This window comes from Narcine bancroftii, chromosome 12, assembly GCF_036971445.1.
Source record: "Narcine bancroftii isolate sNarBan1 chromosome 12, sNarBan1.hap1, whole genome shotgun sequence".
Classification (NCBI taxonomy): Eukaryota; Metazoa; Chordata; class Chondrichthyes; order Torpediniformes; family Narcinidae; genus Narcine; species Narcine bancroftii.
This window is the reverse complement of record NC_091480.1, coordinates 59,338,062-59,352,406: the sequence shown is the minus strand read 5'-3', so window position 1 is coordinate 59,352,406 and position 14,345 is coordinate 59,338,062. Positions and strand designations below refer to the sequence as shown.

Here is a 14,345-nt window from a genome sequence, read left to right as displayed (position 1 = left end):
CCCCTAAAATGATAGAAGGAGAAGACAAAATGAACTGACCCAGTGTGTAAAAGTAGATGACACAAATTTCTTGTTTATTTTCATTGTGTGATGACATTGTTTAATGGGTTTAATGTATTGTACATGTTGAACATTGAGTGGGTAGGGAGGGGGGGGGGTGAAGGAGGGAGGGAAGGGAGGAGAGAAAAGGGGAGAAAATGACACTGTATATTCAAGAGGGAAATGTTTGTGTGTATTTTCGTCAGTATGGTTCATAATGTGATAAATTTTAAAAATTTTAAAAACTAGAGGGCACAGGTTTAAGGGAAGAGCAGAGAAATTTAAAGGGGACCTAAGGAGCATCTTCTTCACACAGAGAGTGGTGGGTGTGTGGAACGAGCTGGAAGTGGCAGAGGTGGGGACAATTACATCGTTTAACAGACATTTGGACAGGTCCTTGGCTGGGAAACGTTTAGAGGGAGATGGGCCGGGCACAGGTAAAGGGGACCAGGTCAGGTTGGGGACTGGGTTGGCAGGGAGGAGTTTGGCTGAAGGGCCTGTTACCATCCTGTGACTCCATTGGCAGTGGCACCCACATAGTTCACCTGATCCCTCGGAGGTCAGCCCTGATCTGGGAGGCAGACGGATGCACAGCAAGCCACGTGACGGAAACCTGACTGTCTCCCTGGGCGGATACTGCCCAACCTGCTGTGTACACCCAACCCTTTCCCAAATCTTTGTCAACAAATCATGAACTAGTACTGGGGTGAGTCTATATCTGGAGTCCCATGTGACCAGTTACTGCGCGGGGATTGGATACAGAAGTGAGGAGGTTGTGTGTCAGTAGTACACAGAGTCAGGGAGACCAGACCAAGAGCAGGGGACAGTGTCCATCTCCTCATTCAAGGAAGGGCATTAGTGCGTTGGGAGGGATGGGTGGGACGTCTAATGAGGACGGGTGGGACGGAGTGGGCTTGTAGCCCCTAGAGTTTGGGGGTGAGAGTGGGAACCGGATGGAAACATTTCTGATCCTGACAGGTCTCGACAGGGTGGGTGTGGAGAGGACATTTCCTCCTGTGGGAGAATTGGAAATCATGGGGTGCATCATAACACAAGAAATGGGAGCCATCCGGCCCATCGAGCATACTCCCCCTTCAATGAAGTCCACCTGTTCTCGTCGATCCACTGTGCTCGTTATATCCTCAAAGAACTCCAGTAAATTCGTCAAACAGGACCTGCCTTGCCTGAATCTACACTGCATCTGTCTGACTCATTATTTCTTCCTGAACGGTTGCTTCAAGCATCATTGCTGGATGTCCCAGTTGAAGGTGGAGTCAAGGGGGGAATGTGTTCTCACAGAGGGTGGGGAAGCTGTGGAGATCTCTCCCTCAAGGGGGTGTGGGAGCTGTGAAGGCGAGGGGAGAGCTTACCACAGAAGTAAACCATCATTCTCAATTCAAACTCAGAGGGAATGCAGAGGAGGGGCCGGCCAAGGACCAGACAATGGTTGTCAGCCTAGTTGTTGATCCATTTTGGGGGCGGGGGGGAAAGGCTGATGTGTGGACTGGGGATGCAGAGGAGGGAGGGGTTAACAGTAGCCTCAACCAAACTCACAGCTCGCGATGGGACAGAGGGCTGGAGACGGGTTTGCTACTGTAACCAGTGGTCATCATTTCCAGGAGTTGTCTGTAGATCTCTTTCTCCTCTCGGTGAATGGTCTGGAAGAGAGAATGGAGAACGGGGGGTGGGGTGAGGGATGATGGGAGGGAGGAGATGGAGGGGAAAATGGGAACGTAGGAACGGGGGGGAGAGGGAGTGTGAGGGGAGGGGAAAGTAGGGGGAGTGGAGGGGAGAGTGGCAAGGGGAAAAGGGGGGTGGAGGGGAGAATGGGAATATAGGGATGGGGAGAGGGCAGGAGAGGGAGAGCAAGGGGGAAGAGAGAGAGGGAAGGGGAAAGTAAGGGGAGTGGAGGGGAGAGTGGCAAGGGGAAAGGGGGGGGGGGTGGAGGGGACAGAAAGAATCACCAGGAGGTCCATCATCGCAACACCCCAGATCTCCCTGCCCTCTCCCTCAGTCCTCCTATCTTGCTTTCTGCATCTCACCCTCCCTACCTCAATCCTCCCGATTTTCTCCCTCCACTTTCCTTCTGCCTCTCTGTTTCCTTCCTTTCCCAGCTCCTCCCCTCATTACCTCCTCCACAGTACTATAGTACTTTCTGGTTGGCCGCCTATGCCCCTTCAGATGACCGGCGGAGTGGCTCTCGGGCAGGGGGTTCTGCGGAACCCTGCTGTGGACCGTCCTGTTGTACTGGGCGATCAGGCTGGGGCTCGGAGTCCTGTCACATTGAGAAAGGAAATGATGATGTGGGAACCCCAGCGGTGGCCAATCTTCCCTCTCCCTCATCCCCCTCACTCCTCATTGCCTTCCTCCCTCCTTCCCCACCCTATCCCTTTCCCTCCCCCACCCCTCCCCACCCCCTCCTTCCCTCCCCACCCATCCCCTCCCACTTTCCACCAATCCCTCACTCCCTACCTCAGCTCTAAACAAAACTGCCCTCTTCTCCCATCCCCACCCCCTCCCCGTCTCCCCTCCCCTGCCCGTCTTCCATCCTCTTTTTCCCTTCTCCCATCCCCTCTCCTCCCCCCTTTTGTCCCCCACCCCCTCTCCACCCCTCCCATCCCTACACCCCACTAACCCCAGCCCCATCCTGACCTGAGTGCTCTGCATGTTGATTGATGTAGGTGTGATCGCTCCTGGTGCCTGGGTGGTGCCAGGTCACCCCTCGAGTACCCGTTCACCGTCTGCTGTGCCCGGGGGCTGTTGAGGGTTCTTTTCACCCAGCCCACATCCCCGGAGCTCAGGAGGTGCTCAGGCCTGTGTGGCCGGGCGCGTGCTGCAGGAGAGGGAGATTCACTCATTGAGGTAGACAACTCTGTGCCCATCTTGTCCGCATGTACCACCACCGATCCTGTTTCCCACCCTCGGGCTTGCTCCGTCTCTCCCTTGGCCTTTCAGGTTCAGTGCTTCTCAAAAGTTGGGAGAGTCTCTGCTTCCCTACCCCCTCAGGCAGAGCATCTCCAATTCCAACCCCCCCACACCTCACCAATAGAAAAGCCCTCACATCCCCTACTTAAACCGACATCCTGTTGTCTGTGATATCCTCGGAATAGATGGTGATCCCACTCTACCAGACCCCTCAGTTTCCCCTACCCAGAGACAGAACAAGCCTCTCTGCTCCCCTTCCAGCTGACAATGGGGGACTACTGTCATACATAACAGTACAGCACACAGATGCATCACAAGTCCCACCTGGAATGTGAGATACTCCAACTACAATGGGACTGTGTCTGGTCCCACTGGGAACCTCAAAGGCATGTGGGACAGCGCGGGTCCACGTGGGACAGCGCGGGTCCACGTGGGACAGCGCGGGTCCACGTGGGACAGCGCGGGTCCACGTGGGACAGCGCGGGTCCACGTGGGACAGCGCGGGTCCACGTGGGACAGCGCGGGTCCACGTGGGACAGCGCGGGTCCACGTGGGACAGCGCGGGTCCACGTGGGACAGCGCGGGTCCACGTGGGACAGCGCGGGTCCACGTGGGACAGCGCGGGTCCACGTGGGACAGCGCGGGTCCACGTGGGACAGCGCGGGTCCACGTGGGACAGCGCGGGTCCACGTGGGACAGCGCGGGTCCACGTGGGACAGCGCGGGTCCACGTGGGACAGCGCGGGTCCACGTGGGACAGCGCGGGTCCACGTGGGACAGCGCGGGTCCACGTGGGACAGCGCGGGTCCACGTGGGACAGCGCGGGTCCACGTGGGACAGCGCGGGTCCACGTGGGACAGCGCGGGTCCACGTGGGACAGCGCGGGTCCACGTGGGACAGCGCGGGTCCACGTGGGACAGCGCGGGTCCACGTGGGACAGCGCGGGTCCACGTGGGACAGCGCGGGTCCACGTGGGACAGCGCGGGTCCACGTGGGACAGCGCGGGTCCACGTGGGACAGCGCGGGTCCACGTGGGACAGCGCGGGTCCACGTGGGACAGCGCGGGTCCACGTGGGACAGCGCGGGTCCACGTGGGACAGCGCGGGTCCACGTGGGACAGCGCGGGTCCACGTGGGACAGCGCGGGTCCACGTGGGACAGCGCGGGTCCACGTGGGACAGCGCGGGTCCACGTGGGACAGCGCGGGTCCACGTGGGACAGCGCGGGTCCACGTGGGACAGCGCGGGTCCACGTGGGACAGCGCGGGTCCACGTGGGACAGCGCGGGTCCACGTGGGACAGCGCGGGTCCACGTGGGACAGCGCGGGTCCACGTGGGACAGCGCGGGTCCACGTGGGACAGCGCGGGTCCACGTGGGACAGCGCGGGTCCACGTGGGACAGCGCGGGTCCACGTGGGACAGCGCGGGTCCACGTGGGACAGCGCGGGTCCACGTGGGACAGCGCGGGTCCACGTGGGACAGCGCGGGTCCACGTGGGACAGCGCGGGTCCACGTGGGACAGCGCGGGTCCACGTGGGACAGCACAAATCCACGTGGGACAGCACAAATCCACGTGGGACAGCACAAATCCACGTGGGACAGCACAAATCCACGTGGGACAGCACAAATCCACGTGGGACAGCACAAATCCACGTGGGACAGCACAAATCCACGTGGGACAGCGTGGGACCATGTGGGCCTGTGTCTAGTCCCACTAAATGCTCTGCAACAGGGAGGAGCAGTGATTAGAGGACCTTTCTCAGTGGCGAGAGGGGCTCATGTTTGGAAGGGCGGAGGGGATGGGCTGGTGTTAGAGGGGGAGGGGGTTGGTGGCGGTGGGGCTGCTCACCTGGTGTAGCCAGCAGGGTCCAGTCTTGATCTCCAGAGGAAGAGAGGAAGGAGTCATCCCCAAAACATGCCACATCCTGTGGGGGAGGGAGAGGCGGTTTACAGGGTAGCAGCTCCTGTCCACCCCTCCTCTGCACAAGGGTCTGAGTAGCGCACCCGCCTCCTCCTCACCGCCCCTCTCCCTCCTCACCGCCCCTCTCCCTCCTCACCGCCCCTCTCCCTCCTCACCGCCCCTCTCCCTCCTCACCGCCCCTCTCCCTCCTCACCGCCCCTCTCCCTCCTCACCGCCCCTCTCCCTCCTCACCGCCCCTCTCCCTCCTCACCGCCCCTCTCCCTCCTCACCGCCCCTCTCCCTCCTCACCGCCCCTCTCCCTCCTCACCGCCCCTCTCCCTCCTCACCGCCCCTCTCCCTCCTCACCGCCCCTCTCCCTCCTCACCGCCCCTCTCCCTCCTCACCGCCCCTCTCCCTCCTCACCGCCCCTCTCCCTCCTCACCGCCCCTCTCCCTCCTCACCGCCCCTCTCCCTCCTCACCGCCCCTCTCCCTCCTCACCGCCCCTCTCCCTCCTCACCGCCCCTCTCCCTCCTCACCGCCCCTCTCCCTCCTCACCGCCCCTCTCCCTCCTCACCGCCCCTCTCCCTCCTCACCGCCCCTCTCCCTCCTCACCGCCCCTCTCCCTCCTCACCGCCCCTCTCCCTCCTCACCGCCCCTCTCCCTCCTCACCGCCCCTCTCCCTCCTCACCGCCCCTCTCCCTCCTCACCGCCCCTCTCCCTCCTCACCGCCCCTCTCCCTCCTCACCGCCCCTCTCCCTCCTCACCGCCCCTCTCCCTCCTCACCGCCCCTCTCCCTCCTCACCGCCCCTCTCCCTCCTCACCGCCCCTCTCCCTCCTCACCGCCCCTCTCCCTCCTCACCGCCCCTCTCCCTCCTCACCGCCCCTCTCCCTCCTCACCGCCCCTCTCCCTCCTCACCGCCCCTCTCCCTCCTCACCGCCCCTCTCCCTCCTCACCGCCCCTCTCCCTCCTCACCGCCCCTCTCCCTCCTCACCGCCCCTCTCCCTCCTCACCGCCCCTCTCCCTCCTCACCGCCCCTCTCCCTCCTCACCGCCCCTCTCCCTCCTCACCGCCCCTCTCCCTCCTCACCGCCCCTCTCCCTCCTCACCGCCCCTCTCCCTCCTCACCGCCCCTCTCCCTCCTCACCGCCCCTCTCCCTCCTCACCGCCCCTCTCCCTCCTCACCGCCCCTCTCCCTCCTCACCGCCCCTCTCCCTCCTCACCGCCCCTCTCCCTCCTCACCGCCCCTCTCCCTCCTCACCGCCCCTCTCCCTCCTCACCGCCCCTCTCCCTCCTCACCGCCCCTCTCCCTCCTCACCGCCCCTCTCCCTCCTCACCGCCCCTCTCCCTCCTCACCGCCCCTCTCCCTCCTCACCGCCTTTCCCTTGCTTCACACCACCTCTTTTCCTGCCTCCTTACTTGCTATTCCTCCCTCCAATCCATCCCTCTCCCTCACCTCCCCTCCCTCTCCATTCCTCCTCAATACCCCTCCCTGCTCACTGGCCCCCTCACTAACCTCTGTCCTTTCCAGCCCCTCCTCCCTCACCACCCCATCGCTCACCATCTCCCCTATTACTGCTCCTGCCCCCACATTGGCCACCCACCCCTCACCGCCTCCTCCCTCACCCCCCCCCCCACCTTTGTGATGTTACTGACCTGAGTGGGGCCAGGGGCTGACAGAGGACTCCGCCTGGACCTGTTGGGGAAGCTGGGTGGGGAGTGGGCCGGAGTCAGCGGGTGTCCCAGTGAGGGGCTCTGGCTCCGCAGCCAGTTCAACAGCAGTGCAGTGGTCCGCCAAACTCCCTGGGCTGTGGTCATCACTGTGTCGACCAGACCAGCTGGGCAGGAGCAACAGTGTGAGAAACGTCAACACCCCAGGAATCATCCCCTGACACACATCCCCAGTGTCCACAGGACACCCTACCACCAGGGAATAACCCCCTTATCTATCTCCCACTCACGGGACACCCCACCAGGAACCATCCCCTTACTCACCCCTGCCCTCAGGTCATCTTTTACCCACCCCTCCCCCAGGTAGGAATCACCCCCTTAATCAGCCCAACACCACCACCCACCACGGGAACCATCACTTTATTCACAACCCCACCGCAGGAATCACCTGTTTGGTCACAGCCCTTTGGACGACGCGCACCCTCTCCTCACGGGAATCACCCCCCTCCACAGACACATGCCCCTGGGACATTCCCCGTCCCCTGGGGCAGAGACACACTCACACACAGCAATGGGGATCTGGGCAGGCTGTTCTACCCCTCCAGTCTTGCTGCCCACAATCCCAATGACCTTTCACCAGCCCTCCCCCCACCCCCCTCCCCCCAGCCCCAATCTTACCCATTTTCAGTCGTTTCCAACCGCGTCCCTCCTGTTCCTCGCAGCCTGGGCCGCTGTGAGGAGGAAGTTGGTGTTACCGTCCATACCTGCTGCCACTTCCAACATCCGTCCCATCCTGGGGCAGACCATCCTATCCAAACTGACCACCACCACCTATCCCATTCCCCATGCTCAGACTCGCTTCATCTCTCTCACAGCCATTCCGTCCAGGTACCTCTCCAATGTTGGGAGAGTCTCTGTCTCCTGAACCCATTCTGACTACAACACCCCCTCTGCAAGATCCCCTTTGACCCTCCAACATCACAGTAAACTCTGCCCTAGTTTCTGGAATAAAAGATTTGGATGATCTATCCTGCCTGTGCCACTTCTGATCCGACCCTCATTGGCAGCAGGGCAGGCAGACCCAGCCTCTCCACATCTCCCCATCTCCGACACTCTCCGTCCCACCCACATACTGGTCAGTCTCCGCAACACCCCCTCTAACGCTGTCACCTCCTTCCTGTTGTGCGGGACCAGAAAAGCACGCAATCCTCTTGTGGAGGTGTGACCAGAGCTTTGTAGCAACAACTACCTGGACGAGCACTCCATTGCCAGCACTTGAAGGCCAGTAGGTCAGACCCTGTCTCTACAAACCCATGCACCTGAGCTGCCTATTCAGGGATGCCTACCCTTGTACCCCAAGATCCCCCCCCCTTCCCTCCACACTTCATACAGTTCAGTGTATTCCCTACGCTTGTACCCGAGGTCCCTCTGTCCCTCAACACTCCTCACCTTTCACAATGTGTCCCCTACCCTTGTACCCCAAGGTCCCCCCGTCCCTCAACACTCCTCACCTTTCACAATGTGTCCCCTACCCTTGTACCCCAAGGTCCCCCCGTCCCTCCACACTCAACTCCATTCACATTGTTCCCTACCGTTGTACCCAGAGGTCCCCCCACTCCCCACCGTTCACATTGTGTCCCCTACCCTTCTACCCCAAGGTACCACATCCCTCCACACTCCCCATCATTCACAGTGTGTCCCCTACCATTGTACCCCGAGGTTCCTCCGTCCCTCCACACTGTTCACATTGTGTCCCCTACCATTGTACCCCGAGATCCCTCCCGTTCCTCCACACTCACTCCCCACCGTTTAGCGTATCCCCAACCCTTCTACCCCAAGATGCCATGTCCCTCCGCACTTCCCACTGTTCACAGTGTGTCCCCTACCGTTCTACCTCAAGGTCCCTCCACACTCCCCACCCTTCAGTGTGTCCCCTACCATTGTACCCCGAGGTCCCTCGTCCCTCCACACTCCCAACCATTCACATTGAGTCCCCTACCCTTGCACCCAGAGGTCCCCCCATCCCTCCACACTCCCCACCGTCAGTGTGCCCCCTACCCTTGTACCCAGAGGTCCCCTGACCCTCCACACTATTCACAATGTGTCACTACCCTTTAACTCCGAGGTCCACCCCATCCCTCCACACCGTTCAGTGTGTCCCCTACCCTTCTACCCCGAGGTCCTCTGTCCCTCCACAGTTCCCACCATTCAGTATCGCTACCCTTGTACCCCAAGGTCCCCCCATCCCTCCACACACCCCACTGTTCAGTGTGTCCCCTACCATTGTACCCCAAGGTCTGTCCGTCCCTCCACACTCCCAACTGTTCACAGTGTGTCCCCTATCCTTGTAACTTTGAGGTCCCTTTGTTCCACAGTTCTTTCTAAGGTTTGTTTATTTTTTGGCAGGTCGATGCCTATTTTGTCTCCCAAAGCACATTCAACTCCATGTGCTAGCTATGCCCCCATCTTACCTCCTGATATCATCCTGTAATCTATAGATGACATGGGGTTGTTGTGGACATTAAATTGGTTGTCTCAGGGTGCAGCAGGTTGCGCATCAGATGCAAAATTGATGTGCTGCATTGGCAGATGGAGTTTAATTGCAACAAGCATGCAAAACCTTAGGCCGCACGTGGAATACTGTGCAGTTCTGGTCGCCCCATCACAAGGACGTGGAGGCTTTGGAAAGGGGACAGGAGAGGTTCCCCAGGATGCGGCCTGGATTGGAGGGGATGGGTTACGGGGAGAGGTGGGACAAACCTGGGTTGGTTTGTCTGGGGTGTCGGAGGCTGAGGGGAGATCTGTTGGAGGTTTGTAAAACAATAAGGGACAGTCCAAATATTTTCCCCAACGGTGGAAACGACACACACTGGAGGGTGTGCATTCCAGGTAAGGCGTAAAAAATTTAAAGGAGATTTGTGTTTTTTTTTTAAAAAAGAGATTGGCAGGAGTAGTGGTGGAAGCCGATACAATTGTCATGTTTGAGAGGCTTCAAGATGGACACACAAACATGCAGGGAATGGATCAGCTGCAGGCTTCGTTTCAATTGGTACAGACGCATGGGTTGAATGGATGTTCCTGTGCTGTGGAATGTTGCATTTTAGGAAGGTGTACAGAACGAACAATAGCCAGCAAGGAACATTGGTGATCAGACATGTGAGATTCAATTCCATTCTTCCCTGAAATGCAACTTTAACCTTCCTGCTCCAGGTCCAGGGTCATGAAGGAAGTGTTCTGATTCCCTCTCCTGTGCTGGCGCCTCCACGATCTACGGACAATCATCCCAAGCTCCCTCTGTCAGTTCACTGTTTGCCCTCCCCTTCATATTACTCGTGAGCATTAATTTCCATCTGCAACAAAGAGCCCAAGTCTGCTCTGCCTGTACCCACTCTCATCGGTTGCTACCTAAAGTTCGATTCCACTGCTCGGTGCCTTCAACGTGCAAACAAGGTTTGAAAAAAAATCAGATGGACAGTGCGAGCCTGACCCCTGCCCACACAAACCCTCTACCGAGGTTCACCCGACTCCCATTCACCATGGACCCCTGTGCACCATTCGTCCCAAACCTGTCTCCACCATTTACCCCAAATCCCCATTCACCCTGGACCCCTGTGCACCATTCGCCCCAGACCCCCCCCATTCACTCCAAACCTGTCCCCACCATTTACCCCAAACCCCCCATTCACCCCTGACCACCCCCCATTTACCTGTGACCCTAATTCACCCCCGCCCCTTACCCTGATCTTTGCCTTTTACCTCGGCCGCGGCCTCTTCCTTCCATGGCGCCCCCCGCCGCTCCCCGAGGTCCCGTCCCGGTCCAATTCCCGGGCCTCGGGCCCCGGCTTCAGCAGCTGCTGCACCGCCGAACTCACACGGCCCAACATCGCGCCGCCGCCCCGTACACCACTAACACGCGCTCCCATTAGCCGGCCGCGCAGCCACCCTGCGATCTCTCCGCCACCACCATTGGACGAAGCGCCGGCGTCCATCTGCATCATCTCGGTCTCCCCTTGTGATTGGCTGCGTCCCGTTCATTGGTTAATGCGTGAGAACCGCCAATCAGTAACTATCAGTTAAGGATTCGTGCTCTGATTAGCTCTGAATCTCCAAGCCCAACTCTCAATCCGATCCAGCCTCTGCCCTGTCATTGGAGAAATCATCCACGCTGACGCAATCTGATTGGCTGCCATCCCTGCCAGTCTTCGTAGGTACCTATCAACACCCACCGTGCTCCCATTGGCCGGCCGACTCAGGTTCCTACCTGATTGTCACGAAGTCCCGCCCTTTGGACTGTGGCAGCAATGCATGAGATGGTGGCAGGCCTTTCAGTCCATCTCGTCCCTGCTGACCCAGTCCCCTTCCTGAGCTGCTCCCCTTTCCCTGCATTCGGCCCATCTCCCTCTGAACCTTTCCCATCCACGGACCTGTCTGTCTGTTAACCTGTGTAATTGTCCCCACCTCCACCAATTCCAGCTCGTTCCACACACCCACCACCCTCTGTGTGAAGAAGATGCCTCTCAGGTCTCCTTTAAATCTCTCCCCTTAAACCTGTCCCTCTAGGTTTAGACCCCCTGACCCTGGGGAAAAGACTGTGACCATCCACCTTATCCATGCCCCTCATGATTTTATAAACCTCTATAAGGTCCCCCCTCAGCGTCCTCTGCTCCAGGGAGAAAAGTCCCAGTCTCTCCCTGTAACTCCAGCCCTCCAGTCCCGAGAACATCCTGGTGAATATTTCCTGCCCCATTTCCAGCTCAGTGACATCCTTCCTACAGCTGGGTGACAGGACAAGAAATTAAAGGGCATTTGGACAGGTGAATAGATTGGAAAGGTTTAGAGGAACATGGGCCAAATGCAGGCATCAGGGGGGCTCATTGAAGTTGAAGGTGGACAGTTCAATTTCCATCTCAGGATCTTGTCATTCTTAATTTTTCCCCACTGTTCATGGTTAAACATAAATAGAACTGAACATTGGTCAGTCAGCAGGGTGAATGGTTTACCAGCTAGGTAATGCCTCCAGTGGCGCACAGCTTCCACTATGGCCTGGGCCTCTTTCTCAATGCTGAGTGCTGGAGTTCGGGGCCCTGACGGGTACATGAGAAAAATGCCACCAGCCTGCCTGCCTGGTTCAGTGTGGCAGCCAGGGTGAAGTCAGATGCATCGCTCTCCACCTGGAATGGGATGGATTTGTCTGCAGCGTGCATCACTGCCTTGGCACTGTCACCTTTGATGCAAGTTAAGGCTGCTTGGGCTTCTGCCGATAGGGGAAAGGTAGTAGTTTTTACCAGGGTGCGGGCTTTATCTGCATAATTTGGGACCCACTGTGCATAGTGTGAAAAGAACTCCAGGCATCTTTTCAGATCCTTGAAGTTATGGGGGAGTGGAAGCTCCAGCAGGGGCCACATACGCTCAGGGCCAGGTCCAATAACTCCGCTTTCCACCATGCACCATAGTATAGCCAGACGCAAAGTGTGGAACACGCATTTCTTCTGGTTATATGTGAGATTTAAAGCTTTTGCTATTTGTAGGAATTTTTGCGTCGTGGTCCTGCAGGTCATGCCCACAGATGGTCACGTTGTCCAGGTAGGGGAACGTGTCTTTCAGTTGGTGGTTATCCACCATTTGGCCCATCTCCTTCTGGAAGACCTAAACCCTGTTCGTGACTCCAAAGGGGACCCTGAGGAAACGGTAGAGGCGGCCGTCTGCCTCAAATGCCGTGTTCAGGCTTCCTCTGGGCAGATCAGGAGCTGGTGATTGGCCGACTTGAGGTCGATAGTGGAGAAGACCCGGTATTGGGTAGACAGCTGCCATAACATTGGTGCAGCCACAAGCTCGTCCCAGCTCCCACAAAGCTCAAATGTGTGAAAAATGGTTGAAAGTGATTAAACGCACCATTCTGTGAAAAGTGATGGAATGTAGATTAGAGCTTGAGAGTAGACAGTACTAGCTAGTGGGCCCCTTCTTATCTCGAGCCCCAAGGATGCAAGGATCTGGTCCAGGCTGGTACAGTGACCTAAGGTAGTCTATAGCTAGTACTGCGCTTGCTTATTAGAGACATGAATATTAAATTAGACACCCCGAAGGAGGGAATGAACTAATTAACATAACATGCGATGTATGAAGAGGGAGAAACTGAGTGATATCTGGATTGATGGAAGGGAGATGGAGAATGTTGTAATGTATTGGGATTCTGATTGGAAGAAGGTAAATGAAGGTGGGGTGATGTTGAGCAAGGGACTGTACAAAGGAGTGATGATTCTGAACCTCCGGTGTGCCTCCAGACCAGGGACACCCTACTCTGCAGACTCGAAATAAAGCTGAACCTGTTCTCCAAGACTTTGTCTCCAGAGTAGTGATTGTGAACACTTTATATTTCACAAATGTATTTGTCAACGGACTCACTAGGTGCTTGTTGACACCTGCCCAGGAGGTATCTGGCGTAGATTACGTTCTTCGGGGCCAGATACTGCTTATAGAAACATATAGGATTATGAAGGGTATTGATAGGATAGATGTAGGAAGGTTTTTTGAGCTGGCCGGGGAAACTAAAATGAGAGGATTCGGAGGAGTAGACTTAGGACAGAGATGAGGAAAAATAGTTTTTCCCAGAGAGTAGTGAATGTTTGGAATTCTCTAACCAGGGAAGTGGTTGAGGCTGCCTCATTAAACATATTTAAAATTCGGTTATATAAATTTTTACATGATAGAGGAATTAGGGGATATGGGGAGAAGGCAGGTAGGTGGAGTTAGGTCATAAATTAGATCAGCCATGATCGTATTGAATGGCGGAGCAGGCTCGATGGGCCATTTTTGGCCTACTCCTGTTCCTACTTCCTATGTTCCTATGTTCCCATAGCTATTGAGTATATCTCACAGTCTCTAATCATCTGGAAAACGTGGTGGCCGGCATGTACAAACAGCAGGTCTCTCTTATCGACCTCTTCCCGAATGTTGTGTCACCTTATAAAGGCGTTCAGACAGTGCAGCCACTGATCGAATTTTACAGAGGCTCAGGATCCTTGGGGTCAGTGTCCAGCTTCTCCGCTCGAATAGCCTTGTCCATGGCACTGTGTATATTAAATTGTAGCGCTATCAATTAGACCAACAGACCAGAAGTCGAGATTAACAGGCTTCAATCACTATAAACTTACAGGCATATCTTATATGCTGTTGGCCCAATTCCAAGGCAGTACTGAGGGAGGGGATTGGGCGATATCGCCTTTATTAGGAATCCTGGAGGGGAGGAGTTACAGTATTAGGGGCAGGCCAACCAGTACAATGACTGTGAAGAAACAATTCTCTGAAAAACAACTCTCCAAGAATTTCATGTTTTCTGAAGTCTGAGGCCTCACTCTGACTCCATAATTGCTTTTGAGCAACAGTTTCAAGAATCCGAGTTTCAAAACAAAATGGACTGAACTTTAAAAATTGATTCTTTTAACATTTGTGCCTAAATTGTAAAGGTTTTTGTTTCCCCCCCACCCCCCTCACACACACACTCCCTCACAAATGCACAGGTGCGCTCACACACTCACGCACACGTGTACACACACCCACATACAAACTTGCGCATAGTGGGGTTAAGTTGTTAATAGTTAATAATCAAAATTATTGTTTTGAAGATACCATTGTTTTGGTGAATTTCTATTGCTGCTGGTCTAGGTCATAATAGAATAAAGATCAAAACATTAGTTTGCATAAGTTTGGTTCGACACCAGAAACCCTGGCAAATTTCTACAGAGGTGTGGTGAAAAGTGTGTTGACTGGCTGCATCACAGTCAATTGAGTATTGAACAACGTGCCAAGTCGCAGACA

The 14,345-nt window shown here is 56.5% G+C and overlaps 1 protein-coding gene across 1 annotated transcript in view; it reads right to left on the bottom strand.

Annotated features, from left to right (window-relative positions):
- Positions 1-10,547, bottom strand: part of LOC138747175 (sentrin-specific protease 1-like) — a 66,657-nt gene extending 56,110 nt beyond the window's left edge. The window contains 7 exon segments of the mRNA XM_069906162.1: positions 1,594-1,697; positions 2,170-2,314; positions 2,692-2,872; positions 4,811-4,886; positions 6,516-6,697; positions 7,209-7,261; positions 10,287-10,547. Of these exon segments, the coding sequence (XP_069762263.1) occupies positions 1,594-1,697; positions 2,170-2,314; positions 2,692-2,872; positions 4,811-4,886; positions 6,516-6,697; positions 7,209-7,261; positions 10,287-10,528 (983 nt within the window). The 5' untranslated portion in view covers positions 10,529-10,547.
- Positions 10,548-14,345: the final 3,798 nt, after the last annotated feature.